At 50.5% G+C, this 26,816-nt stretch overlaps 14 protein-coding genes across 14 annotated transcripts; 7 read left to right on the forward strand and 7 right to left on the reverse strand.

The window, feature by feature from the left end:
• Window positions 1-923: 923 nt before the first annotated feature.
• On the forward strand, window positions 924-2,948 carry GT037_004981 (serine threonine-protein kinase ppk14; the record flags this gene model as incomplete). Its single annotated transcript, XM_038930028.1, has 4 exons — window positions 924-1,752; window positions 1,803-2,102; window positions 2,149-2,533; window positions 2,582-2,948. 4 exons carry the CDS (start codon window positions 924-926, stop codon window positions 2,946-2,948), a joined length of 1,881 nt encoding a protein of 626 aa, XP_038786978.1.
• Window positions 2,949-3,717: 769 nt separating this feature from the next.
• Window positions 3,718-5,542, reverse strand: GT037_004982 (set domain-containing protein; the record flags this gene model as incomplete). The annotated part of the gene is made up of 6 exons (XM_038930029.1): window positions 3,718-4,152; window positions 4,222-4,863; window positions 4,913-5,144; window positions 5,193-5,320; window positions 5,376-5,411; window positions 5,468-5,542. Coding segments are annotated over 6 exons (1,548 nt in total), but the record flags the coding sequence as incomplete, so codon positions are not given.
• A 740-nt stretch (window positions 5,543-6,282) lies between these two features.
• GT037_004983 (nucleolar protein nop52 variant) lies at window positions 6,283-7,166 on the forward strand (the record flags this gene model as incomplete). Its single annotated transcript, XM_038930030.1, has 3 exons — window positions 6,283-6,334; window positions 6,391-6,498; window positions 6,580-7,166. 3 exons carry the CDS (start codon window positions 6,283-6,285, stop codon window positions 7,164-7,166), a joined length of 747 nt encoding a protein of 248 aa, XP_038786980.1.
• Window positions 7,167-7,372: 206 nt separating this feature from the next.
• GT037_004984 (uncharacterized protein) lies at window positions 7,373-7,983 on the reverse strand (the record flags this gene model as incomplete). The annotated part of the gene is made up of 2 exons (XM_038930031.1): window positions 7,373-7,401; window positions 7,452-7,983. 2 exons carry the CDS (start codon window positions 7,981-7,983, stop codon window positions 7,373-7,375), a joined length of 561 nt encoding a protein of 186 aa, XP_038786981.1.
• Window positions 7,984-8,752: 769 nt separating this feature from the next.
• Window positions 8,753-11,197, forward strand: GT037_004985 (uncharacterized protein; the record flags this gene model as incomplete). Its single annotated transcript, XM_038930032.1, has 1 exon — window positions 8,753-11,197. One exon carries the CDS (start codon window positions 8,753-8,755, stop codon window positions 11,195-11,197), a length of 2,445 nt encoding a protein of 814 aa, XP_038786982.1.
• Window positions 11,198-11,583: 386 nt separating this feature from the next.
• Window positions 11,584-12,319, reverse strand: GT037_004986 (uncharacterized protein; the record flags this gene model as incomplete). The annotated part of the gene is made up of 2 exons (XM_038930033.1): window positions 11,584-12,219; window positions 12,272-12,319. 2 exons carry the CDS (start codon window positions 12,317-12,319, stop codon window positions 11,584-11,586), a joined length of 684 nt encoding a protein of 227 aa, XP_038786983.1.
• A 682-nt stretch (window positions 12,320-13,001) lies between these two features.
• Window positions 13,002-13,930, forward strand: GT037_004987 (uncharacterized protein; the record flags this gene model as incomplete). Its single annotated transcript, XM_038930034.1, has 3 exons — window positions 13,002-13,023; window positions 13,205-13,533; window positions 13,586-13,930. 3 exons carry the CDS (start codon window positions 13,002-13,004, stop codon window positions 13,928-13,930), a joined length of 696 nt encoding a protein of 231 aa, XP_038786984.1.
• Window positions 13,931-14,299: 369 nt separating this feature from the next.
• GT037_004988 (had-like protein) lies at window positions 14,300-15,265 on the reverse strand (the record flags this gene model as incomplete). Its single annotated transcript, XM_038930035.1, has 3 exons — window positions 14,300-15,108; window positions 15,158-15,204; window positions 15,255-15,265. 3 exons carry the CDS (start codon window positions 15,263-15,265, stop codon window positions 14,300-14,302), a joined length of 867 nt encoding a protein of 288 aa, XP_038786985.1.
• A 215-nt stretch (window positions 15,266-15,480) lies between these two features.
• GT037_004989 (uncharacterized protein) lies at window positions 15,481-16,272 on the forward strand (the record flags this gene model as incomplete). Its single annotated transcript, XM_038930036.1, has 1 exon — window positions 15,481-16,272. One exon carries the CDS (start codon window positions 15,481-15,483, stop codon window positions 16,270-16,272), a length of 792 nt encoding a protein of 263 aa, XP_038786986.1.
• Window positions 16,273-16,452: 180 nt separating this feature from the next.
• Window positions 16,453-17,025, reverse strand: GT037_004990 (uncharacterized protein; the record flags this gene model as incomplete). Its single annotated transcript, XM_038930037.1, has 3 exons — window positions 16,453-16,553; window positions 16,608-16,910; window positions 16,956-17,025. The coding sequence occupies 3 exons, from the start codon at window positions 17,023-17,025 to the stop codon at window positions 16,453-16,455; spliced, it is 474 nt and encodes a 157-aa protein (XP_038786987.1).
• A 265-nt stretch (window positions 17,026-17,290) lies between these two features.
• GT037_004991 (trna guanosine-2-o-methyltransferase trm11) lies at window positions 17,291-22,022 on the forward strand (the record flags this gene model as incomplete). Its single annotated transcript, XM_038930038.1, has 8 exons — window positions 17,291-17,600; window positions 17,654-17,913; window positions 17,965-18,209; window positions 18,256-18,315; window positions 18,367-18,531; window positions 19,708-20,110; window positions 20,368-20,526; window positions 20,673-22,022. 8 exons carry the CDS (start codon window positions 17,291-17,293, stop codon window positions 22,020-22,022), a joined length of 2,952 nt encoding a protein of 983 aa, XP_038786988.1.
• Window positions 22,023-22,144: 122 nt separating this feature from the next.
• GT037_004992 (uncharacterized protein) lies at window positions 22,145-22,390 on the reverse strand (the record flags this gene model as incomplete). The annotated part of the gene is made up of 1 exon (XM_038930039.1): window positions 22,145-22,390. One exon carries the CDS (start codon window positions 22,388-22,390, stop codon window positions 22,145-22,147), a length of 246 nt encoding a protein of 81 aa, XP_038786989.1.
• A 1,570-nt stretch (window positions 22,391-23,960) lies between these two features.
• On the reverse strand, window positions 23,961-25,221 carry GT037_004993 (oxidoreductase-like protein; the record flags this gene model as incomplete). The annotated part of the gene is made up of 2 exons (XM_038930040.1): window positions 23,961-24,992; window positions 25,045-25,221. The coding sequence occupies 2 exons, from the start codon at window positions 25,219-25,221 to the stop codon at window positions 23,961-23,963; spliced, it is 1,209 nt and encodes a 402-aa protein (XP_038786990.1).
• Window positions 25,222-25,464: 243 nt separating this feature from the next.
• GT037_004994 (uncharacterized protein) lies at window positions 25,465-26,169 on the forward strand (the record flags this gene model as incomplete). The annotated part of the gene is made up of 1 exon (XM_038930041.1): window positions 25,465-26,169. The coding sequence occupies one exon, from the start codon at window positions 25,465-25,467 to the stop codon at window positions 26,167-26,169; it is 705 nt and encodes a 234-aa protein (XP_038786991.1).
• Between the last annotated feature and the right edge of the window lie 647 nt (window positions 26,170-26,816).

Genomic DNA, 26,816 nt, shown 5'->3' on the forward strand with positions numbered 1-26,816 from the left:
CCTTTGTGAGCTGTCATACATCATCTACATTATCTTCAGCGCATACATTGTGTACTTGGAGTGTAAGACGGCTTCACCATGGCAACGACCAAGGGTCAATCGATCACGATGGATCTTGGGTCGGATTCACACAGCCGCGTTTGGTGCGATGACGTGCCGTTATGCTTTCGCGTTGCTGATAAATCGGGCAATAGCGTGATTTGTCCTCCAGTCGTGGGGAAGTGCTAGGACGGTTCAGTAGTCATTTCAGGCCAGAGGCGCAGCGCAGGGCTCGGGAAGACGGATATGCATCATCACGAAGGCGCCATCGCGTGTAGGTGAGAGCGAGGGTTTGCGCTGCTTGGAAATACACATGTGCTGTGACTACGGCCATGTAGCAGGCTGATTGGTGACGAGTGAGACGGCCCTGTCTTGCTGGCTGGTTGTGGTGCTAGCTGGCCTTCGAACGCGGCTTCCTTTGGTAGACAGGGATCCGGAAGTCCCCACTTGCCCTCCGCCATCATTCGCCGCAGTCCCAAGTGGTCTCCGGCACGGCTCTGGCTTCCTTCCTTCCCAACCTGCTGGCTGGCCCTACTATACGGCCACTAACTCCTCTTTCCTCTACTCTCTGCCCTTCTTCTCCTCTTCTCCTCGCCGCCAATACCATCAGCCCGCATTCCCCTCTCCCATCGCCTGTGCCTGCGCCTTAGTGACGGGGTCATTCTTTCACCAAGCCGCCCCAGCCACCCGCACAGCGACCCTGGACATTGACCTCACCCGACGTGCCATGGCCCACTGACCGTGCAACGCGCAACCGTCACCTCCCTGCACCCGGCCAACACTCCGAACTCCGCACACCAGAGTCGCCCGCTGCACCCTCGCATCGATTCTGTGCAACCGATATGACGCAGCTCTTTAACTCGTCCGCATCAAGTCACTCCACCATGGCCGAAAAGACGGAGAAACGCACCTTCTCGGGCAAGGCGCTGTCCACCAACAAGTCAGTCAATGCAAAGGATGGCCAGGTCTCCCAACGGATCAAGAACTTTTTCCGCATCAACAGCAGCAACGACACCCGCAAGCTCTCCGACGAGGCAAATCCCAAGAACGAAAAGTCGGGCTTCCGCCAGTCGAGGTTCATTCCCCACATCTCGCGCAATCGCTCGCAGACTGTCGCCAGCGAAGGCAACCCCTTGGATGACAGCGTGTCGCCTACCGCGCACGCCAACCCATACTTCGCCCACCAAGGACCACCGGCCCTGCGCCATCACAACGCCGGCAGTGTACCTCCATCGCCTCCAGACACCCCTGAGGTGCCCAAGACGCAACTGAACGGCGCAGCGACTACCGACGATCACGCCACGAATGCTGGGAAAGAGGAATTGGCTAGGAAACTACGAAGGGTAGCTTCCGCACCTAATGCCCAAGGTCTCTTTTCCTCGGGGAAGAACACTGAGAGACCACAGACCGCAGAACTTGGCAAGCAGCCTGTGCTACACCACCCGAATTCGTCCACCTTGAGCATGGTCGAGACAAATTCGCAAGATCCAACTCATCTTCTACCAATAGAAGCTGGCAAACCCATACCCTCGGCAGGCCAAATCCGCCAGTCTGTGGCTTTCAGGAGAACCTACAGCTCCAACTCTATCAAGGTCCGCAACGTCGAAGTCGGGCCCGGGAGCTTCGACAAGATCAAGTTGATTGGCAAAGGCGATGTTGGAAAGGTATACCTAGTACGGGAGAAGAAGTCTAGCAGGCTATATGCTATGAAGGGTACGCGAGCCACTTCGCAATTACAAATTCACTTGCGCTAACAAGTACAGTGCTGAGCAAAAAGGAAATGATCAAGCGGAACAAGATCAAGCGTGCCTTGGCCGAGCAGGAAATTCTGGCAACCAGCAACCACCCTTTTATCGTTACTCTATACCACTCTTTCCAGTCCGAGGATCATCTCTACCTCTGCATGGAATACTGCAGTGGTGGTGAGTTCTTCCGAGCGCTGCAAACACGACCAAACAAGTGTGTCGATGAGGATGCCGCACGCTTCTATGCGGCTGAAGTCACAGCCGCCTTGGAATACCTCCATTTGATGGGTTTTATCTACCGAGACTTGAAGCCAGAGAGTATGTCGCTTCTCAATCTTTGCGCACCTCATGCTAACAAATTCAGACATCCTTCTCCATCAGTCTGGTCACATAATGCTGTCAGACTTCGATTTGTCGAAACAGTCTGAACCCGGCGGTCGCCCGACCATGATCCTCAGCGGCCGAAGCGGTACATCATCAAACAATCTGCCTACTATTGACACGAAATCGTGCATAAACAACTTCCGAACCAACTCGTTCGTTGGTACCGAGGAGTACATCGCGCCAGAAGTCATCAAAGGCTGTGGACATACGAGTGCGGTCGATTGGTGGACCCTTGGTATCTTGATATACGAGATGTTGTATGGAACTACACCTTTCAAGGGCAAGAACCGCAATGCGACGTTTGCCAACATTCTCCGGGACGAGGTACCCTTCCCGGAGGGTTCTGGCGCGCCGCAAGTATCGAAGTAAGTTTGGACCTGTTTGTATCGAGAATCTTGTCCTAACAACCCCAGTCTCTGCAAAGCAATCATTCGCAAACTCCTAATCAAAGACGAAACCCGACGCCTCGGATCCCGTGCTGGCGCTTCCGACATCAAGACCGCACCCTTCTTCAAGACAACGCAGTGGGCCCTACTACGGCACATGAAGCCACCGATTATCCCTCACCAGGGCCAAGGTATCGAGACACCCAACTTCCGGAATGTTAAGGAATCCCATAGTGTTGATATTGGAGCTGCAAGGGTCCAGGGCGTCCCGCTAGATTCAGGTCTCGCTACACCCATGGGCGAACTTGCAGATCCGTTTGAGGAATTCAACAGTGTCACTCTGCATCATGACGGAGATGATCACCATCATCAAGAGAGTCATGAGCAACGGTAGACTGGGAGTAACCCGAACGAAGACCTAAAATACGTAGTGTGCTCATCACAGCACCCGAGGACCTCCTATCTACAGGAGGGCTTTCTCTCGACTCCACTCGTTTGTTGCGAAAGGATCATAGACAAATGGGTTTCTTACTCATCACAGCGGCGTTCCAGGCTATTGGGTCATCCAACTTCTTCGTTTCTCGATCGCGCCGGAGATCTCTTCATGGCTTTTTTGTTATCAATCAGCATCTCATTTTGCTGGAAAATTATCTCTGGCGTTGTCTGTAAATTTTGTTGTGAGCATGGATCATGCTATTCTGGTCTGGTCTGGTCTGGTCTAAGAGCGGAGGCGGCTTGGGCAGAGAGATATATTGATGGACGGGGTTGAGGGATTACTGCAAGCGGAAGGGAAAGGGCAGAAGCAATGAGAAAGATATCTTTGAGGCAGTGCTGTCGCAAATTGAAGTGACTCAAGAATTTAACGTGACGAGATGTAAAATCAAAGTTTTGAACATTCAGGGTTCAAGTGGTGATGGTTATAGAAGAGTGGGGAAGACGCGACAACTAATTGCTATAAGGAATGTCTATTACAAATGACACGAGTGTATAGTATATTCGGCAACCTGGATATATAAACGCCACGATGCTCACCAGCCATGCAGAGTGATATACCAACGGCAAGAGGAAAACATCTGCCACCGCGTTGACCGCTACCCACATTCCTTCCGTATGCCAGCTTAATGACTCCAACAGCCCACGCGCGCCTCCAAGCTACCCGAATTTCAAGTCCACAGCCACTTACGACAGTTCTTCGCACCACAGAGACAAGGTATCGCGCCCTCACCCGGCTCATCCATCTCGTCCCCCTCTTCCTTGTCCAGATAGTCAAACGTCAGTTCCTCGCCCTTAGGAATGAACCTATGGGCAAAGAACGCAATATCGTAAACTCTCGGATCATGCTTGTTGTATGAGACGGTATACTGCCGGCAGTTGGGATCACATGAGTGGTTGATGAACTTGGTTGGTCCACCCATGAATTCGCCGTCTACGACGTAGAGGTCTTTCTCTTCCAGGCCCTCTGACTCAGCAAACTTGTCGAGAGAGTACAGATACGACATTTTTGCTTTTGAGGAAGAAGTCTCACGACGTGTAGCTTCGGCGTCGGTGATGACCTCCCCGCGGTAGGTATCGATGAATTGGCCTTCGTGAAGATCTTCCTGTAATAGTGGATTCAATGTTAGTGGATGTCTCGCGAATACTAGTCTTTTTTTTTCTTCAAAACTTACTTTGCAGCGTAGTCCCCAGCCACGCCCGTCATTCGCTCTGAAGATCTCAACTTCCACTTGACGACCGAATTGCACGTTCTTGTTACGGCAATAGGGACCACATCTGCATTGTTCATTGCACTCGTAGATTGGTCGACGGGAGTTCAGGTAAAAGGGCACGAGGCAGCCGGTCTTCTCTCGCCTAGTGCCTTCAGCGAAGTATGGAAACTTTTTTGGAAAGCCCATCGTAGACGCTCCAGTGTCGAGAGCTTCTTGATACTCCCGCTTGCCTTCGTCGTCAAGGCGGCTCTCATCGACTGCAGCATACTCGAGACAGTCGCATTTCTTTGTGTACTCGCATCCGATGTCGCGGCCCATGTGTGGTGAGCATTGCATGCAGCCTTGTTGCGTTTCAGTAGACGCGCGGTAGACGCCTTGTTGCAGCACGTAATCAGAAATGTATCGAAATCGCAAGGATGGAGTGGCTTTGTCAACCACATTGAACAAGTAGATACGTTTGCCCGGTAATTTCTCCAGTCTACGTACATACTCGTTGCGGATCAAGGTTTGTGCTTTGTCCACACTGGCATGATGCGCAGACCAGTTCATCTCTAGTGTGGGGATATCACGAATCTCGAGTTCCTGTATACCTTGACCTGATGCCTGTGTTGCATATTAGTGGTGAGAAAAGGCAGTCTGCTGGAAGACTCACTTTACGACAAAAGATGTGGCCATATTCATCAGCATCTAGAACACCGTTGTAGATGTCGATGGTTGGAGACGTAGATGTATCGACACAAGGTATAGATGGTGACCGAGACGCTGACGGCGTCCGGTGTTCTTGAAGTCGTCGGTTAAAAGGTGATGAGCGACGGTCATGTTCCGATTCCTCGTTAGGGCTCTTCCTTTTTCTAGATGTTGTCTGTTGAATTAATGTCGTATTCCTTGAAGTAATTAGCAACAAGCTATAGTGATAGGGAGATGTAGCTCACTTTTCCCTCTCTTCAAGGTAATCTTGAATGTGTTCTAAGCAGCGTACTAGCTCCTTCACCGAATGCCAGCTAAGAGGCGGTTTCGTAGTCGATGTCTCCGCTTTCCATCGTACCAAGTACTGCTCGTCCTGGATCTTGATATCAGCACGGAGCACGGGCCATATAGGGTGAAGGAGTACCAACGCCGTTTTCAAAGCGATTCGCGACAACAGAATGCACCTAGAGACAACGTAAGTGTTATTACGTGCACGTTTAGTGCTTTAGGAAGCACTTACGCGGTCTGCGCGAACACGGCGCCTTGTGTGTCTGTTTGTCGGAATTACGACTATAGCTGGCATCCCCGAACCCGCAACTGCATCGCGTTAGCCTTACTAACAGTCTAGTTGAAATACTTTAAAGTATCTCTAGCGAGTAATTTCTAGCATAGATTGCGCTGTAGTATAGACTTACGTTATAAGAATAATAAACCTAGAAGATTATAGAGTCGCTTAAGATTCAAATTTAGAAATAAAGTCTTACTAGAGAGATTACTAGTAAGAGAAAGTTATAGTAGACGTCTGTTTCTTTTGTTAGAAGAGAAGTAAAGTTAGGCACCTTAATTCTAGAGCAGGTTTGCGAGTGTACCGCGGGTGCAGCAAACACTACTTAGTAAGCAAGTGCACAGACTACACTGTTAGTGATCTCTTACTAGTAAATCTATATACCTATATTACTTAGGTAAACATCACTTTGAAGGTTACTGCCTTCTATTAGAAGATATGCTAGCATTTTCTCTACTCTCGCAAAATTGCGAGACTGTTTAAGTTCAGCCCCTCTATACCTGAACGCAGCCTCTACATGCTAGATGAACATGCCTAGAGCTAGTGCGTGCTATATCTTATGGCAGATTGCTCTCAACAAAGACGTGCAGTGCGGTTCTCTCGCATGCTCGTGTCTACAATGTTTGTGAACTCCCTGTGATGCGCTAATCTCAATATAGCGCGGCCGTAGTGGTTTATCGCTATCTTAGCGCCATCAGCCCTCCAAAAAAAGTTTGGCCGCAACTCAAGCCTCTGAGCGGAGACATCGTCGCAACACATTATAGCAAATCATGGCATCAGACGCACAAAACAACCCCTTCATAAGGAATCTCGCCTCTAGCGGTACGCATAATTTGTGATTGGAAAACCTCAGATCACCAAGCTAATGTTTGCGACAGACAAGAAGGTTCGCGATGAAGCACTCAACTCACTCAAAACCTATCTGGGCGCGCAATCAGAGATATCGGAATTGGACCTACTGAAACTATGGAAGGGACTGTTCTATTGTATGCGCTTTTCATACTTCGCCTCGTAATGATACGAGAGCTTCGCAACCAATCTCGCAAGAACTAACAAGATACTCCTAGGCCTATGGATGCAAGACAAACCCGCCCTCCAGCAAGGCCTATCGCGCGACCTTGCTTCTATAGTCTCGAGCCTCCGAACGCCCGTCGTACTGCCCTTCATCCGCGCTTTCTTCCTCACCATGTCCCGCGAATGGACCCATATTGAGGCGCTGCGATTAGACAAGTACCTCTACCTTATCCGCCAATACCTCAATGCATCCTTCAAATTTCTGAGCAAAAACAAGTGGAAGAAGAGTTTGCTAGAGCAATGGAATGCTGTCATGGAGGAGATACCCCTGGAATGCCAGAATATGAGAATTCCAAATGGATTGAGATACCACGTCATGGATGTTTGGGTCGATGAGATGGAGAAGGTTGAGGGAGAGGCATGGGAGAAAGAAGACAAGAAAGAGACATTGGAGACGCTGGTGCTGCCTGTTGAGAAGATGGCCAAGGACGGCAAACTGAAGCCGCTAAGAAACGCGGCGAAAGAGTGTTTAGCTGATGATAGGATAAGAGCATGGAGAGGGCAGGAACTGGAGGAGGCCATGGAGGATGCCGAAGAGGAGGAGGATTCGGAGGCAGAGTGGGGAGGCTTCGCAGACTAAGAAGCATGGCTCTTTATGAAAACCTGGAAAGACACATTGCATATGATTTCAGCGAGGCGTTTATGGAAGATTTGTTCTGCATGTAGGACATGGAAAAGCGTGATAGCATGAAAGGTATTCTACAATCCGCAGAGGCTCCCGAGACCACATTCAGAAACAGGACGTTGACCTTCAAGCCGCAGTCTCTCGCAACCACACTCGTCTTCTTAGTCTTCGCGCGTATTAATAGCACCATCTGGATCAAGTTAGCTGGCATCCTCACAGCACAATGTAGCAAACACTCACATCCACCGCTGCTCCTTGCACCACCATTAGTCTTTTCCTCTTCTGTATACTTTCCTAGCAAATCTGGCCGAACGAAAAGCACATACAACCTCCAGAAAAGCGGCGGTACCAAACACGCCACACTAGCCGCAGCAACCCCCTTGCTTAGCGCTGCATTTGGCCCTCCTCCTTCTATTAAGTCCAATACTATCATGGGGATCAACGCCGCTTCTCCAAGCCCCAGGAGCATATATGTAGGTCGTCGGCTCTCGATACCATTGCGCGTATTGGTCGCGCCCGCGAGCAAGGCGGACGTCAGACCGCCTACGACCAAACCGCCGAAAAGACGGGCGAAAAGGATCGAAGTGGGGTTGATATCGCGAGAAGGGTTGTTCAGGAGGAGGGATAGCGTCCGGCTTGTGTTTGTTATTAGTGGTATGGTGAAGAGGTTTGCGAAGGCTTCTAAGAGGAAGGCTTTGCGGACTGTGGAACCATTCTGAGATGGATCGGGTGTGATGTTTGGGTTTGTGGCAGGGGATTTTGTGGTCGGCATCTCGGTGGTTGAATAGGTGTCTCGAGTCGAATTACTGAGGAGTCGCAGGTATGAACAGAATATAGCAATCAGATATGTAGTATGTCATTGCCGTAGTTGATGTTCTAGCCTACTCATCTGGTATGACGAGTACAGACGTCATCACTTATTCGAGGGATAACAACCATCACCTCAATCAAGTGATCATAGCAAGAAACTAGCCAATCTTGTTTCAGATGTATCGTCTTTTTTTTTGGCTCGATACAGGTCTGCGAGATGGATATGCATGCATGCAGGGCGTACTGCACCCTGGCTAGTCGCGTCTCTAGTCAGGAACATGTACACGATCAGGTAACACCAGATCCATAGCCTGCAGAACCCACATCGCGACTTCGATGCTCCATTTGCGCGCTTCTGATATCGTTCCTGCAGTAAGAGGCACGACTTCAGTTCATGCTATGCATGTTAACCACTTTGTAGACTACTCTAAGATCAGGTAGCTTCACCACTTCCATCGCGAGCAGATCATTTAGGAAACTGAAGATTAGCCCTGATTGTCATTATTGGGTATAGATATCCATCTGGTTGATGCAGCGATGATGGGAGTGAAAGACGGAAATGATGTCAGACCTGGGGTAGGGCTGGCGGGAACGCTAATTTCGTTGACACAGCGTCCAACCATGGCGCACTTCAGCATTCTTGGACCGCCGGCTACTGACCGCCAAATACTTCCGGCAGTAATATTCCGTCGCCCACCACATTATTGAAGCGTGCAACTTCTGGGCCCATCATGGGTCGACGACCCAACCAATTGATCCTCGAGTACTTCGAGCGCGGTCCCAAGCTGGAAGATGCAAGTAATCGCTACCAACACACGTGCAAGTCGTGCGGTGAGAAGGTGAGCAACCCCGCCCTGGAAAAGTTGACGACGATAGCTGATGGAAAACAGTTTCCTAAAGGTCGCATAGATAGCCTCACGAATCATCTCGTTAAGAAATGTCCCGCGCTACCTCTCCAAGACCGCCAGCGCGCGCTGCTGCAGATGCACGAGCTGCCTCTCCCCGACAATATGACACAGGCGGCCAGTCCAAACGCACCGGGGCCGAGCCAGATGCAGCATGGCCAGAAGATGAACCTTCCTTTTGCGCCTTCGAAGCAGCTCTCAGCACTGGAGACGCTGGCCGAGGTGTCGCGACAGCATCTGGACCTCTCTGGGAAGCGCATGGCGGAGAAGCAGCCATCACAACCACAGAACAACCATAATCACAACCACAACCATAACCATAACCCCAATACCAATGCGAACCATGCAGGGCTGTTGGATGAGTTTCTGATACAGGATGATCGGCCCGATGGCTCTGATATGGGTGGTCTGTCACATGGTATGGATATGTCGCATGCGCCAGCGATGCCATCCATGTACCAGTTCAATGGGCCTTTACATCATTCACCAACCGCCTCACCTCATATAGGCCACATGCCTCTGGGAAGTTCTGGATCAATGTCGCACATGGTCCCCTCGCTCGTTATGGCAGCATCGGCTGCAAACGATCTCATGCCACTGTCAAACGGCATGCCCATGGAATCAGACATGAACCTCTCGGCACATGGGATGCAAGGCATGTCGGACGGGAAGTTCTTCCATCCGCAGGGACGCCATCACTGGCCCAATATACAGCCCAACTCGCTCGACCCGATGCTACAGGATCATAGCAAGGAGCAGATGCACGCGAACGACCAGCTGAATAAAGGTATGGGCCAGCAACGGCCGCTTGCAATGAGTCCAAGTAACCAGACTCACTTCACCACCGACTTTAGCATGAACCAAAAACCAGTGAAACCCAAGGTCAGGGGTCGTTTCACTGACTCCAGGCGAAAGGAAGTGCAAGAGGTGCGAAAACGAGGCGCGTGCATTCGGTGTCGCATGCTCAAGAAGCCGTGCTCAGGCGATAACCCGTGCAATACCTGTCAGAATGTCGAGAGCGCGCGGTTATGGAAGCAGCCGTGTATCAGGACAAGGATCGCAGAGGAGTTCGGTCTCTACTCTGCAGGACTCCATAGTGTGTTGGCATTCCATGCAACGAACCAAGCCAAAGGTCAGATACGACTCGATCAGACACCAGGACGCATAGAAGCAACCCACTTTCCTCATTCCGGCATATTTGCTACATTCACACCGCTGAAGTGTCAGCAGACGCAAATAGCACAGAATACGGATATCGATCCTGCGATCTTCGCCGGCCTAGCTTCTCCGGATCTGGAGCTGATAGACAGTGATGATGATGTCAGTGGGAAGCTAGACCATTACATCAAGAAGATGGGTGGCCAGTTTTCTGATACCGAAGATTCGAATTTCATGAGGATGACGGTGAACATCGCAAAGAGCGTTGCATCGACAAGCGCAGACGGACTCATATCAAAGGCACTGGAGCTATGGAACCTCACACGCGTACTCACATCCCGGAACTTTGAATGGTACTTGTTCTCGAATCCTTCCTTGGCACCCACCATCACTCCGTCCACTTTGGCGCCAGCAGATTTGGAAGACGCTATCCGTACACCCATTACGCCTCTCGATCACGAATCGTCCTACAATCTCATCAACATGCAACTCATGGGAGCGACTGAAAAGCGTGCTGCATGTCTAGCCCGTGTGGTGATGAACGATCTCGAACGCCGCCTCCTCCAACGTCAACAAGCCAACCCCTTTGAGACCTTCCTAGTCGCCGTAATCCTCCTCGCCTGTGTAGAGCGCATGTGCTGGCTCTTCCGCTCTTGGGATCTGCCGTCTACCACCTCATCTGCCCCAAAAGCTGACGGAGACGCATTCAAACAACCAGCCCCTGTTGACAACGACATCGCTACAGCCCTTCAATCCACCTCTTCGCCGTCTGCACCTACTCTGGATATCTCTTCTCACCAAGCACCCCGCAACCCCAGGTGGCCGCTCGATAAATCCCCATCGACGTTCTCTCAGCAAGGCGAGAAGTTCAGCGATATACTGAACATGCTGCTTAAGATGCGGGGTGTCCCTCCCAAGCCCACGCCCCGTAGCCCAGACGGCGTTTTGTCAGTGTGGGGTGAAGACAGCAACAACGATAGAGTACGGGAATGGTACGATGGCATCGCCGTTACGATGCAAATGCTAGATCAGAAGACGAATGCGAGGTTTGTGGGCGAAGATCCCAAGGAATGGGAATTGAAGTTTGTTGGCAAGATTATACGAGGTGATTAGGAACTGTTTCATTATGCTGGGGGTATTAGCCTCTTGTTGTGGATGCACGCATGGGAAGAGATGGATACAGAGAGTGTTGTTATGATGGATGGGTGGGTGGATGACTGAATTACGAAACGACTTGATACCAAAAAGTTTTAAGGCATGTAGTTTGACATGATCGTGTTTGCGCTTCGGCGCTTGAATGAGGAATTATTGTTGTCACACAAATTTCTCAGTTGATGTATTGACTATTTGGCATGAGTAAATGGATTGTGATATGATGACCACTATCTAGACATGGGGATATGCAAGGGCCTCTCCCTGTACGCCATAACTCCGCATAAACGAAACATGCATGCTGTTTGCAACACGTTGGTTCAAAGGTAACAGAATGTATGACTCGCTCAGCTCTTGAGCGCCTCAAGCCGTCCCCGCATCTGGGCGAGCATTTCGGCTTGATCGTCTTCTTCCTCCTCCTCAGCTTGTGGCGCACTAGGCAGTTCTTCTTCCTTGGCTTTACTCGGCGGTAACCTATCCTTGAGCACCTCACTCAACACCTTGTCAACCTCCTCCTCGGCTTCATCAGCCTCACCCTCCAACATCTCGTTCTCGCCCAACGTGTCATCCAGCATCTCTTCAATGATACCCGCCTTCATCAGCTCAGAGCTTAGCTCCCGCATTGTGCCCGTCAGTTCTGGCAATCGCACCAGACTGTTTACATCCTTCATGATGCCTGTGCTCGCCTTGATGCTGCCTTCGATTTTACGCACCGAGAAGGCTTCGTTGACTTGCATCTGCACGCTGTTGAGCTGCGCCTTGGACGTCATGAGCCGATTGTTTTGTTTCCGTACGCGGATGAGTTCGCGGGCGAAGATGCGCACGTCTTGGTTGGCTTGCTTTGCCATGGAAGGGTTGCGTTGGGCGCGTTTGGAGGATTGTTGGATCAGCGTTTTGGTTTTTTGCTCCGTGGCTTTGAGCTGTTGGATGTCGCGGTCGAGTTTGCGGACATTTTGGCGGACGAGGGCGTTGCATTTACGCTTCTATAGACTTGTTAGAGGGTTGGACAGCATGGCTCAAGATAAGACAATGTACCTGCTCCTCTGGTGTGGGCTTCCACAGGAGACCCCTGATGGTCTCCATGATGGGCGCTCAGTGTGGTGTACTCTGAACGTCTGAGCAAGTCGACGCCCAGGTGTCGTTGATGTATGCGCGATTTGGTGCGGATACAGCGGGAGTCGGTGAGGGCGTGTGCAGCGCGTGTGGATTTCCAAGCGTGTCAGATTGCTCGAGTTATATCCAGGCGATTAGCGAGTGGTGGGTAAGAGGTAAAGTGGTGGCAGCAACGTGAGTTGCAACGTCATGTGCATGTCCAAGGGTCCCGAGGGTGTTGTGGTAGCGGTGCCTTGCAACGGCTCCAGGATCGAGCTCGGGCCCATTGTGACGTTGAGCTCCTTCGCGGGGCAGTTGCAACCCACTAGCCTCAAGCATCGAGCCCTGGAGGATTGCCAGCCAACGCAACATTAGCAGAGGCAATCAAGCGCATCTAAGACACCTATAGAATCTACAGCTGCATATCCCTAAGAGTTGCTTTCCGTAATTGATCGACCAAAACCGGGGCGTTCAACTCCAAGATTCCATAGAGCTTCTATTGCTTTCCACGCTAGTCCCTCCACATCACTGCATTTCTTCCGCCTTCAATCTGCTCGTCTAGCCAAACACTACATTACAACTACACAACAGACACCTCATACAACCACTTCTACATCCCGAGCAACCCTTCAAATTCGATTAGAAACAACACGAGAGAGTTCTCACCCTCAACATGACCACTGTCACTCCCGAAGGTAAGCTGCAGCCTTGCCCCCTACGCGAGCTCTTGGGATGCTATCGGAGCACTACACATGGCCGTTCGCCCGCGTTCAACGCAAGGGCTTACGTATAGCTTGAATCGCCTACTCGCGACAGACAGAAAAGCATCAGCAGAGCATGTACAAACCATACTCAACAAATACTGACGCGCGACAGTCACCTGGGCGCAACGCTCATCCAGCGACGACCCCGAGAAGAACTACGTATACCTCACCATCGTCGCCGCCGATGTCCCCGAGTCAGATCTGAAGTTGGATCTCAAGGAGCAGTCACTTAGCTTCAAGGGCACCTCAACATCCAAGAAGGTCACATACGCCATCGACCTTGAGTTCTTCGCCGAGATCGACCCCAAGGAGTCCAAGATCAGCCACAGCGGACGCGACGTCACAATGGTACTGCGCAAGAAGGAACTCAAGGAGGAGTACTGGCCTCGCCTGCTCAAGGACAACAAGAAGATGCACTTCCTGAAGACTAACTTCGACAAGGTAAGCTGCGCGACAGCGGATGAACCAAGAGCGATACACTAACTCATCGCAGTGGGTTGACGAGGACGAGCAAGACGAGGCACCCGAGGACGATTCCATGAACCAGATGAACCCAATGGGCGCTGGCGGTATGGGCGGTGGTGACGGTGGCTTCGGCGGCATCGACTTCAGCAAGCTCGGCGCAGGCGGTGGCGGTATGCCAGGAATGGAAGGCATGGACATGGCCAGCATGATGCAGGGCATGGGTGGTGCCGGTGGAATGCCCGGCATGGGAGGCATGGGTGGAGAGGACAGCGACGACGATGATGACGACATGCCCGAGCTTGAGAACGACGAGGACAGCAAGGACAAGGCAGCACCATCAGGCGACAAGCCCAAGATTGAGGAGGTTGCGTAGTTGCTCCATCTTCTCGCGACAAGCTTATGACTGCAAGAGATTGATTGGGTGGCGCGCATGACTGGCCGGCGTTACTGCTCGATCTTCTGGGGGTAGGGTTTGGAGTCTGATACCTGACCGAGGATGGGAGATGGTTGCATCTACAGGTCGCTGCGTATTTCCGAGTCCGTCCTAAGTGTGCTATTGTAGGTAATTACCACATCATGGAGTATATGACAAAAGAATACGAATCATGTTTTCATGGCTGAAACAAATTTCAGAATGTTTGACAGTCTGATGTGGTGATTGTATCATCTATTGGGTATCTTCTTTGTATGTTAGATCTCTATTTCACCGTCTTTTAGACCAACATAGGCGTTCCTTAAAGCCTCATGACTTAGTACCCATACCGTAGCTATCATATGGGAAGTCCTCTAGGCTCTTGTGGAATCTTCCCCATCCATCGTCGATCTCTCCTGGCATGCCAACCCTTCTCTTGCCTTGCGCAACGTCGACTTCAGTCTTTTGCAACTGCTCCTCCTCGTCCTCCTTGTGTTCCCCCGTCAATCCCGCCAACACCTCCTTCTCTCTCCCCTTATACTCCTCAAGCAGCCCGGGATGCGGACACCAAACCACCTGCATACCTGCTCTCCTTCCCGACTCTACGCCCGGCACGCTGTCTTCGAATACAAGGCATTCTTCTGGTTTTATGGGTGTCTGGCCCTGCTCCTCAAGCGTCTTGTTCAACGTAGATAGGGCTAACAGGTAGATGTCCGGCGCGGGTTTCCCTCGTCCAGCAGGTATCCTAGGGTCATCACCCAACACTTGATGTTCCTTTTCGAAATTCCCATCAAACAAATCCTTCATACGCGCAGTCTTGATTTCGAACATGGCCTTTTGACTGCTCGTCGCGAGCGCCATGTGTACGCCCCTGCTCTTTAATCCTGCCAGCAAGTCCACAACACCAGGCAATGGCTTACATTTTTCGAACAAGTTCGTCTGAAGTTCTTTTTGCTCTTTCAAGAATTGCTCGTGAGATATGGGAAGTTGCGCCCACTCATGGAAGATCTTGCCTGCCTGCGGGCCGGGGCGACCTTGGAGCTGTGCTTTTATGGACCATGGCAGGGGAGGGCGGCCGTAGCGTTCGAGGATTGTGTTTGTTACAATGCTATAGAGGTCTTCGGAGTCGATTAAAAGACCTGAATGTGTTAAAACTCATGGAAGGAACCATAGTAGTTGCTTCATTACCATCCATGTCGAAGAGCGCTGCCCGGATGCGGGGTGGTGGGGTGGTACTACATAAAAGTTAGTATAATCTTGTGTTGATTTCAGGGTTGATACATACGTAGAGCTCATCTTGGAAGTTGTTTAAAAAGATGTAGGTAGAAACTTGGGTATTGAAGATTCTTGTAGAGATTCAATGGAGAATTGTAGAAAGTTGGGGTTGCCTGGATGTTTACCCCACGTGGCCGAGGCACGCTAATCGGACCTCGACAGACGTCACTTCGGAAACAGATCTACCTTTTCTGCACACGCGCACACGCACATAAACTTTGGTAGAACACGCGACTATGGCATCACAGGACGAAACGGCGGTAAAATCAAGTACAGCCGTAGCCGAAGTCGCGACACCAGAAATCTTTCCGCCAGATGAAGAGAAAAAGCTGCTGGACGAGTCGAACACGGAGAAAGCTTCCGCGAACAAAACATTCACATCCGGCGAATACAACGGCGCGATACAAGGCTATGAAAAGGCGCTAGCAGTATGCCCTTCTTACCTTGAATACGATATTGCCGTCCTCCGTTCCAACATTGCAGCTTGCCACCTAAAGTTGGAAGAGTGGAAGCAAGCCGTAGAATCTGCGACCCAAGCTCTGGAAGCGTTGGACCGGATAGATCCTCCACCCCAGAAAAATGAGGACAAAGAAGTAACAGGCGGTGGCGCAATTGCTGAAATAGACGATACAACCGAACTCTACCTCGACGCCCTCACTCGAACCAGCCATACGATAAACGACGTCCACAAACTCCGCACGAAAGCACTCCTACGTCGCGCCAAAGCACGCCATGAAGTTGGTGGCTGGGCGTCTCTACAAGGATCACTGGAAGACTACCAAGCCCTCTCCAAGACGCCTCACCAGCTCTCGAGCCTGGACCAGAAAGCCGTACAGGCAGCGTTGAGGAAGTTGCCGGAGCAGTTGGAAGAGGCGAAGAATACGGAGATGGCGGATATGATGGGCAAGTTGAAACAGCTTGGTAATGGCATACTGAAGCCGTTTGGATTGAGCACGGATAATTTCCAGTTCACGAAAGATGAGAAGAGCGGGGGATATAGTATGAACTTCAACCAAGGTGGGAAGTAGACGATATCGAAGACACAATATTATGCTTTGGTAGCCACTGAAGCTCAGTCATGCCCAAGGTCTCCCTCATTGCATATGAGGCCCAATACAATCTATGGCAGTACCGGAACCATTTAGAGAACGGACTACAACCACGAACTGTGCTGATTCCCTGGCATTTTAAGTTGTCAGATTGTCTGTCTATCCGATTAAATGGAGAGACCACTGACCATTCGAGTCCCTCACAACGCGGTACGCCCTACCCTGTTGAGGATCCCACCAATCTTTACTCCAAAGTTGGGCTAAGGTCAAAACATCAGTAGAAGACTCGTCATCTTCAACCATGTAAAACGTACCGTTATAGTCATAATAATCACGATAAAACTGACCTGTCACCTGGTCTCGTTGCCACCCTGTTGGTGGGTACCATACTTGTGCTTGCCGTTGCTGAACGTAATTGAAATTCTGGTTGTAGTTTATCTGGTGATTATAGTTGATCTTCTGGTGGTAGTGTACTTGCTGCGGTGGGTTTACCGGTTGTGGTTGGTTTACTTGGACCAGTAGCAGCAAGTGGTTTTCTACTCTTTCGCCTTGTATTTGCTCTGCTTGTCTGGCTCTATTTCTGTCGTTGCGCTGATGGCTTTGGATCTCTCGCAGCCCTGTCAATCGTTGCAAGGTGTTACTACCAGATCATCCATACTTACCTCTGACGCCAACCACTTGGAGGGCAGTGCTCTCGTCGATCGAGTTGTTTCCAGCTGTGGGATTCTCCATCGTCGTAGATTTTGTGGCTTTACAGGTTAGTGTAAGCTCAAAATCGCGCAAGTCCGTGAAGCATCCAAGGCTGAAGTATCCTAAAGATAGGATTGTGATCATCAAAATGGAAAGTCATTGGTCTGAAAGTGTATCACTTGACCAAGCTTGCTGACTGCATGGCTACTTGCAAGGCTGAGTCAGTGCTTGGCACCTCGAGGGAAGCCGAAATACCTTCCTTAGGTGCCTTCTTGTGACTCCAAACTATTGCATACAAAATCCTGCCATGACCGAGATCACACCTGGGCGCATCCAAAATGGTTATCCCGGACTTGCAAAACTGTTAGCACAAGATTTAAATGAATGGTCAGGAATCTTCAAGCAGTTCGCTGAGCTCAACGTCCGCAACTTGCTGTATATGCAGGCTGAACTTCTTTGCTTAGAACAAGAACTCGAGGCTATCACTCATGTTGATGAGAATGGAAATGACCCGACCACGAAGAACTTCGCCAGAAGTGTATGGGAGATGAAGAAAGCGCCCGACAGCGCGCAGTGGGACAAGATCCTTGAGATCAGAAAGAAGCTAAGGGAATACAGTATGATATAAATCTATCCTGCACTATTTGTTACACGACTCATACGTCTGCAGACGATTGTTTGCTCCAACAAGCCCGCGTTTCAAAGCTGGATCGAGCCCAAGTCTCCGATTCGAGATGGTTGAGATACTGGTTACAGCACAATGAAGGTGGTAGAGACTTCCTCAAAGGATGCGAACGCCGAGCGTATGACGAATTGGAGCAGCCAGATCTTATCGTTGTGTCAAACAAGTCTTCTGATGACAAATTTTTACAGTGGCTAGAGCTGAGCTTAGTACCTCGCCTTCCCAACATCATATACGATCTTCTCGTAGTAAGCTTCACGTCTGCAAGGAGATCTTTCATACTGACAAATTTGTAATAGGAACCGATAGTCGGATCAGAGAGGCTAGTCAGTCGCATCAAGCTTGGAATCTTACGAAAAATCGCTCGAGCTCTGGTTATTGTGCTGTCTGCCATCTTGCCATTTACAGCCATTGTCGCACTGTATTTCATAGAAAATCTTCGGCATAGGATCGCTATGATTGCTGTGTTCTCAGGAGTATTTGCCTTGGTCTTGACTATCTTCACAACAGCCCGCCCTGTTGAGATATTTGCAGCCACTGCGGCGTGAGTCTGTTGTTATGAACATAGGTAACTTTGCTAACGAATCTAGATTCACTTCGGTGCAGGTAGTTTTCGTGGGTGGTACTAGTATCGAAGGCGGGCAATGTCAGTGCGCTTCTTAGCAGCACTTTGAGCTTGATGAAACTATGTGTTCAACAAGATACCAGATCCTTCCTCTCTCTCTGACGCACATCAATTACGTTTTTCCCAATGGTACACACTTGACGTGGTGGGTGACATTGCAGAGCACTTCAATGAAAGCTAGCCGCAAGAAGTCCTATCAGGCCCCTCACAGTTTACCGCAACAAAAACTGAACCATTCTAAGTTCGTTTTGGCTCGGGTTCGGAACATGTCGTCGTTGAAGTGCATCGTTAGAATGAACAAACCCATTCGTCACTGGCTTCGTTCCTGACCATCACTAGCCACACCACTGCGTACCTGCGTCGAACACGATCCTCAGCACATGGAATTATTGTGGAGCAATTGCGGTATCCTTCCACTCACAGAATGACACGTCTCAAGGCTTATACAGGTCTGAGATCGGTCCCAGGAAAGGTACACACAAATACAGCCATAGGTTCCCACGTGCCAGAGACCTGACGATCCAATCCCGAATCATCCTAAGAACGAGATAGTATCATGTCTTCAGTGGGTCAAGAACTGATCCCTTGACTGACCCAATGTCACCTCTCTTTGGTCGGTCAGTCATTCATTACGAACGATTTCCCGACAAAGGAGTACTGAAGACAAACTTGCGTTCATATACTGAAAAGCATAGTGTATTCTCGTCGTTGGGTAGTGTATCGACCACAACCCAGCCTCACAGACGATGAGCGGTGACGGTACTTCCGTCGTGAGTGCGATGACAAGTCTTGTGATCAAGTCAAAAGACACCAAAGCCACGTCATGCAACGAAGGCGAAGTGAAGTTTGTCGCGTGCGGAACGAGAGACTTCGAGGCTGACTCCGTCTACTCGGATGATGACCCTGCTGCTGATTCTGATCTTCATCAGACCGGTCCCGTGGCACATGGTAGTGCGGCCTGAGTACACGGCTGTGTACCCGGTGGTAGCGCTTGCCAGAAAAGCGGACTGTACTTTTGGAATTACCTCTTCACTAGTACATCAGAAGCGATACGATTGGACGGCGGTGAGCTTACTTTGTGATTATCGTGCAGCTATATGCGATAGCGTCTTGTTACCCTGTTGTAGCGTCGACACGTAGGTATCGCGAAATCTGGTACCTGAAAAAAGTAATCATAAATCTGTACATCGTGTAATCCGCGAGATACGTCAGTAGAGCGACAGCTTCCTTATTAAACCAGCATGTTGCGCACGGTTGTGATTTTTTTACACATACTACAAGTCCTATCATCCATCATATCTCATCCAAAGCTCTTCCTTAACAGTGACTCTGGTCTCACTGTACCACCATAAACTCTTTGCGACACCAGCGTTAAGATGTACACATCAATTTTAGAATGGTTATGGGGTATCCCCAGCACAACGACCGACGGAAAAACATACGACGATCAAGGCATACCATACGTTCAACTCAACGAAGAATACGATTCAAATGTTGAGCGATCATGGACCAACGACCCAAAAAAGTTATATCTTTCTGCTTGCTTCGATCCAAAAGACGAAGTAAACGTAGCGAACGATTACAACATTGATGGCCTCTGTCCGGTAGTCAAAGAAACCAAGGGCGACGAATTTATATTGCGAGACGACAAGGGTCGATGGTATCTCTGGGATGCATGGGTTGGTGAGTTGATGAAGTTCAGAGATTGGTGGGTCGAAGGCTTCACAACAAAGGAAGAGTTAGTGGAGAATCTTGTTTGCAACATGACCGAGGCGCAAGCGGACGTGGAATTCATCGAAAGAAAGCGTAGAGACAGTGTGGTAGACTAGTTGGACCCTGCAGATTGTAGTTGTCTTGAGGATCGGATCGAGAATGCAAAGTGGAGGTTGGGAGAAGGATTGTAGTCTAAACTTTAGCGACGTCGGGAGCCAATGAAGAATTGAGACCCTGACCCACCATTTTCTGCCCCATTTTCCTGGTCCGTGACTCCTCTGCTTTGGACTACCAGCGATAAAAGCGACGACTGAGTGATCGACGCCTGTCATGCCGATACCTGACTGAGACGCGTCTTACACAGAAGGGTTCCGCTAGTCTCAAATTTCCATTATCAAACAACAACATGCCTCAGTATCTCGTTAGGCTTGCGCAAGCACACGAGACTTTCCGAAAAGTCGAACTGCAAGCGCTAGCCGACATTGCAGGAGTGCCTCTACAGTTTGTAAACTATGAAGAAGATGTAAGTTCACGTTCCTTATCACGCATTCCTCCTTCCTCGCCTTCGTCCGTCATGTCTTCTCCACTGTTTGTTTTGGTCACGTCTCGAAAAAGAAAGGCCAGTGTCGCGTCACGCTGTCCAAAAGCATGCATTTCTGACGAACAAAGTCACCCTACTGCATTGTCGATCTGCCGTCAGACGCTGCGGCACGAAGAGTCATCGCACGGAGCATCCTAGCACAGGGTATATACGAGCTATGGGGCCAAGGATCCACATACGACGCCCTTCACGACTCCGTCCGCAGTCTGACCACGTCCTGGTGGCCCCAGTACATTACCGCGTCTTTCCGTTTTACGATAGAAGGCTATCGCGGGAGTAGATCGAATGATGAACAGCGCGACATCATTGACAGTTTCTCGTACATGGCTTTCAAAGGGACTCCACAGATGCGAAACCCAGATGTCGCGTTCCGTGTCTTTGAAGATTACGATCTTAACTGTAAAACCCCAAAGTACCTTTACTTTGGCCGCTTTATTGCCGAGTCATGTCGCAATGAAGCCAAGAAGACGTTTGACCTCAAGAAAAGGCATTACATCAGCACTACATCCATGGACGCCGAGCTCACACTGTTGACGGCTAACATCGCACACGTGTCACCCGGGAAGTTGTTTTATGACCCTTTTATGGGCACGGGCGGCTTCCCGATAGCATGCGCTCACTTCGGAGCAGTGGTGTTTGGGAGTGACATCGACGGACGCACCATCCGCGGCCTTGGAGGAAGCGCAAGAAGGGGACAGACCGGAAAATATGACGTGGTCGGCAACTTCAAGCAGTATGATATGGAGTCAAGTTATCTGGGCGCGTTCGTTTCTGATCTGACAAACACACCACTGAGAATACCGCCACCTGAGAAAGGCATTACGACAGGCTATCTCGATGGTATCGTCTGTGACCCACCTTACGGTATCCGAGAAGGACTCAAGGTTCTGGGATCCCGGCAAGCGCTTCTTGACGTCGAGAGGCAATCTCACCAAGACCAGTTCAAGGAGCCCGGGTACATACCCCCGAAGCGGCCTTACTCCTTCACCGCGCTGCTCGATGACATACTAGCCTTTGCAGTCGCTACGCTAGTGGAAGATGGTCGAATCAGCATGTGGATGCCAACTGCGAATGACGAGGACATCGAGCTGATTATACCGTCACATCCCTGTCTCGAACTGACATCAGTCTGCGTCCAGGCCTTCAACAAGTGGTCACGCAGACTACTGACGTATCGACGGCGCCGTGATTCGGAGGTGCCTGAGGGTGCGTTTGAGATGGCTAAGAAAGAGTATGAGAAAGGTACTAGAGCAAGTGAGTTGAACGACTTCCGAAGAAAATATTTCCAGGGATTCAAAGAGTTTGAGAGTATGAAGAAGGAGTTTATTAGGATGAAGGTAGAGTCTAAAAGCAGTGGGGAGGCGCCTAGTACTGCAGAGGCGCCTAATGCTGTGAAGGAGGATGATACCAAAACATAAATACTGTGTGCCTTAGCTGCACACTCAAAAGCGACCATGAGTAGATTTGCTCCAACATGAACTTGTGATAACTGCCGTCACTCACGGTCATAATCAACGCCTTACTGGATCCTGTCGGGAGCTCACTTGTTCTCGTCTCGCTCGACTCTAGCCCCCCACTTCCCATTCTCTTTCTCCAAAATCATCTTCCTATAAAATTTTGTAAACGTTAATCGATCTTTGTTCTTCTCGAACCACGCTACACCTTCGGGAGTGTTCGACATAGCCAGCACATCCGACTCCGCAATCACGGTCATACCGGCTCCAACAGCAAGTATCCCAGCAAGCAACACTGGCCGCATACTGGATCTCGCGACCTTACTAAGCATGTAGTGTGGAAGGCAGTTGATGATAGGTACAGTCGGCGTCGGAGGCAGTAGGATAGGAGTAGATTCAATTGGAGTGTCGAACAAAGTGCGAAATCGTTGAGGCTGCGCGCTGCGAGTGTAGGGCTTCATGACTGATACCTGTCGTAGGACACTTGATGGAAATGGCATGGTTCTGAGTTCTATAACTCGTATGTCGGTCGCAGTGAGACTAGGGAAAGAAAGACAAGAAGGGAAAAAGGGTTGAGTACAAAAGAGGAGGGAGAATAAATGAGCATTGTGTGTTAGCATGCGGAATGCTGCCGATGGTGAATACAGGCTGAAGCACTAGCTTCAACCGACTCGCTATAGTATTTTCACTTGGTAGATTTGATATGATAGTACAGTGACTGTAGTAACTGCGTACGCCTCAGAAAGCAACTGTCTCCTGATGTGGTCTCAAAGCAACTAGTTGCAAGTCTTTGCAGATATATCTTCGAGTACCCTTCTTCCGAACTCTATCCTGTATGTCTCCCAGCCAGCGCCTTTTGCCTTCCCGCTTTAGCTCGAATCGCCTCCGGGCAATGCTCACCTTCTCCGAGTCTAGTGTAATGCCAACAATAGCACTTGGTCAGAAAGTCGAAACATTTGCCATCATTCTCTACGAGACCGGCGTTGTGTGGAAGCCGGGTCTGCACAATAGCGAAAATGACGTCTCCGAGCGTTACCCCTTTCGGGCTCTGCAATGTAAACTGAGAGTAGTATGATTTACATCTCAAAGGTTTAGCGCAGCAGCTGTAAGTTTTCACTTTAAGAATCAAGCGCTGGAGTGGAGGCTGGGTGACGAACATTTCGCGCCACGTTGCACCAAGTCTCCGGAAGCATTCTTTGTAACAGTGGTTTAGCAGCTGGTAGCTGACGTTCGGTTGATCTGGGTGTCTTTGACCGAGTTGGAAACCGATAATGGGACAGACGAGGAACTCTTCGAGCCATGGATGTAGCTTCACACGATCCCATGGATCGCCTCTCAAATCTGACAGATAGACTCTTGGAACCGACTGACCAGACTCCTGGGGCTCGGCTTCCCATCCACGCGGGAGATAAGGCTGATCGATGATTATCACTGGGTCTGACTGAAGTGAGGATGGTAGGATGGGCGCATTCCTGCTGCTTGACAGGAACATCAACGCCTGGGTTTCTGGGGTATCAGAGATGAACGCCAGTTCCTGTTCACGCATGAGAGGCGGAACAAGTCGCAGTATTCAAGACATGGATCGGTGACGATGCGGAGCACTATCTCGGCTGGAAGGTATGGTCTGTTAGGAAACAAGTTTTCAGGAAACAACTTTCTAAAACTGGACATGGCTGGATGTAGTTGCCAGTCTTGGTTGACAGAGGTGTTCAAGATATACCACCACGGATTGCCCTGCTGTTTATGAGCAAACTTGGACGGTACCATGGAATCGTACTCTTTCTAGTGGATTCCAGCTGGCCCTTCTGAGATCTTGTTAGACGTCACACGACAGCGTCAGGGTTGTTGTAATGCATGGCTTTAACGGCGTCTAGAGCCTGACGAACACGATGCTGCTGGCCCCTACTTTCGTTGTTTGGCCTCTCCATTGGTCTCCTTCGCAGTGGTCTTGCCCTCGGACTTCTCCTTCTGCTTCTTTTCCGCCGCCCTTCTCTTCGCGCTCTCTTTCTCAAGGATCTCGATGGTCTTCTCGCTGCTCTCCCATAGCTTCTTCTGTAGCTGTTCATCATCGATCTCCTTCCTTGTCCAGATGGATCTCCTACATTCCTTGAGGAAGTATGCTCCTTCTCCCCGACCCCATTGTGCCTCCATAGCCGCGTACAAGAAGGTTTGCGCACCTTGGTCGGGGCTCTTCAGTACGAGCCACCACAGCGGCCACGTAAAGAGGTATATCGCCAGCCCCCACAGCGAGCCAAAAGTGAGGTATCGTCGCATACCTGGTGTTCGTGTCCAGCCCGGATCGACCATGATAACACGTGCATTCATGGGCTTCTTGTCGGGTCGGACATAATTTGTGAGATGCTTCTGGAAGGCTACGGCGAAGGTCATGAGGGCGAGTTTGGAGGTTGCGTATACGGTGGACGGGGTAAAGTCAAGCTGTCCAGGATCGCTCTTTCCGGCTTTCTTCGAGTTTGCATCAGCACCTGGCAACTTTCCTCCCACGTATGCCGGACATGTACCGAAGATGATGCGGACGTCTCGGTCAGGAGGTTGAGCTCGAAGTGCGGGACTGAGTATGCTCAACAAGTGGAAGTTGGCCATGTAGTTGAGTCCCCAAGTCGACTCCAGCCCATCTTCCGTCTGCGTCGGTTTCCCTCCTGATGGTGTCATTGTGTTCGCGCAGAGGATGATTGTGTCTAAGCGTCGCGGCGGAGCATTGTCCACCCACTTAGTTGCAAACTGACGTATGCTGTGTAGATTCTCAAGGTCAACGTGCTCGGCGGTGATAAGCTCATTGCCGGTTTGGGTTCGGAGGTCTTCGATGTAGTCGACGAAGAAGGGGTCGACGAGTGGTTGTCGAACCAGGAGAACGATCTGTGCACCACGAGTTGCCAGCTCCCTGACCACTTCAGCGCCTATGCCGGATGTTCCTCCCTTTCTGATTGTCAGCACACTTGTCTCGTGCCTCTATCAAGCAAAAGCTTACCGTTACCATAACCACCTTGGAATGCATATTCCTCTCCGATCCGTTGACCGCGCCATTGAAGTACCATTTCAAGATATACAGGACTGCACAAACAGAAACGAACTTCAGGACGGTCCAGCCGTACGGAATGGAGTCCAGACCCTGGTCAAAGGCCGTAGCGAGAATGTTAACCGGCATTTTGGTTGTTGGTGAGACGGCGTGACGGGAAGCGGAAGATGTGCAGGAACGCGGGTCGATGGTGGCTCGCTAAGGGGAGGGATCCACGTGGCGTCATAGCATGTGATTGCGCGTCGAGGATTGCCGCCTCGCTTCACCACCCAGATTTCACTCTTCACCTCAGCTTCTTTGCATAGCGGCGTCGTTCCTTTCACCACTGGAAAACCTAACCTACGACGGCTTCTCCTTGCCAGACGCGTCACCATGACCGCTCCTGCTGCAACGCCAACAACTGCGGATGAGCTCCACGAGGACGAGCTTCAAGAAGAGGACCCCAATGTCTCAACAAAGCCTTTTGTCGAGCAACGCGCTTTTGGACGTGGCCTCTGGAAGAATCCAATCAAGTTTGTGTCTTCAGCCCCAGAAGTTCAACCAACGACGACATCCACAAACCGCAAGACTATGGCGGAGAAGTACCTCGCGATAATGTTCCCGAATGGCCAGCCACAGCCAGAACCCGACGCCTTCCCTCGATGCGGCATATGTGGTGAGCCTGTCAAAGAGACGGACCAGCGAATACACTACCTGAGCCCTGCACACCAAGCAGCACTACCACGAGCGCCCATACCCTCCGCAATTGATCGAACGAGAATGGGACTCAAGTATATGGAGAAGCACGGCTACGATGTCGATGCACGGCAAGGCTTGGGCACCAGTGGCCAGGGCATGCTCTTTCCGCTGGTACCCAAGGAGAAGCGAGACAAGCTAGGCTTGGGAATAGACAAGAAAGAGCACACCCAAAGAAAGGCATTGGGTGGCGCAAGCCGCGCAGACGTCAGGGAAGGCAGGCTTGACGCTGGCAAGGTGAGGAAATTGGCACAAGCCCAGAAGAAGAGAGACGACAAGCTGCAAAGGATGTTCTACGGCAACGACGAGGTTGAGAAGTATTTGGGACAGCTAGGCGGCTGACGACGATGACTGACGACTAACGATTAACATCTGGCATTTGCTCTTGACTTGTTCAGGAGGTCCAGAAGCGAGTTTGCGGCACTGCGCCCCGGCGCCATCTGTCGACGCTCTCCCTCCACGCTACAAGCGGGCGACTACCAGGCACGACATCTGTCAGAAGGCCCTGTTGAACATTTTTAACCACGTTGCGACTGCGCGCCATAGCCGAGATTTACATTTGCATAGCGCTGGCGTTGGCTTGGTTTACAATCTGAGATACCCATGGCTCGACAATCGAGCCCCTTACTTGAACACAACTTCTCTACTCTGTCAAAGTATGAGTACATCATATCTACCTCGACTAGCAAATGTGAGCGCCACGATTATGTCAGACTGACCAGGTCTGCTTCCGAATCTTGCAGGCTTGCCGCTGCCCCACCATGATCCGTCCGAGAAGTCCGAACCAGAATTTTCACCCCGCCATACTTCTCTCATCCAAGGCTAACAAGCTCAGCTAGATATGCTATAAGCAGTTCACGACCTGAAGCAATGCTCGTTGGCTCTCTCTTCATGAATTGTTCAAGTTGGCTTTCTTCCATCGAAAATAACCAAACATCGGTCGCTTAGCTCAGTTGGTTAGAGCGTGGTGCTAATAGGAACTCATTTCC

The sequence above is a fragment of the Alternaria burnsii genome (assembly GCF_013036055.1).
Source record: "Alternaria burnsii strain CBS107.38 chromosome Unknown 740, whole genome shotgun sequence".
Classification (NCBI taxonomy): domain Eukaryota; kingdom Fungi; phylum Ascomycota; class Dothideomycetes; order Pleosporales; family Pleosporaceae; genus Alternaria; species Alternaria burnsii.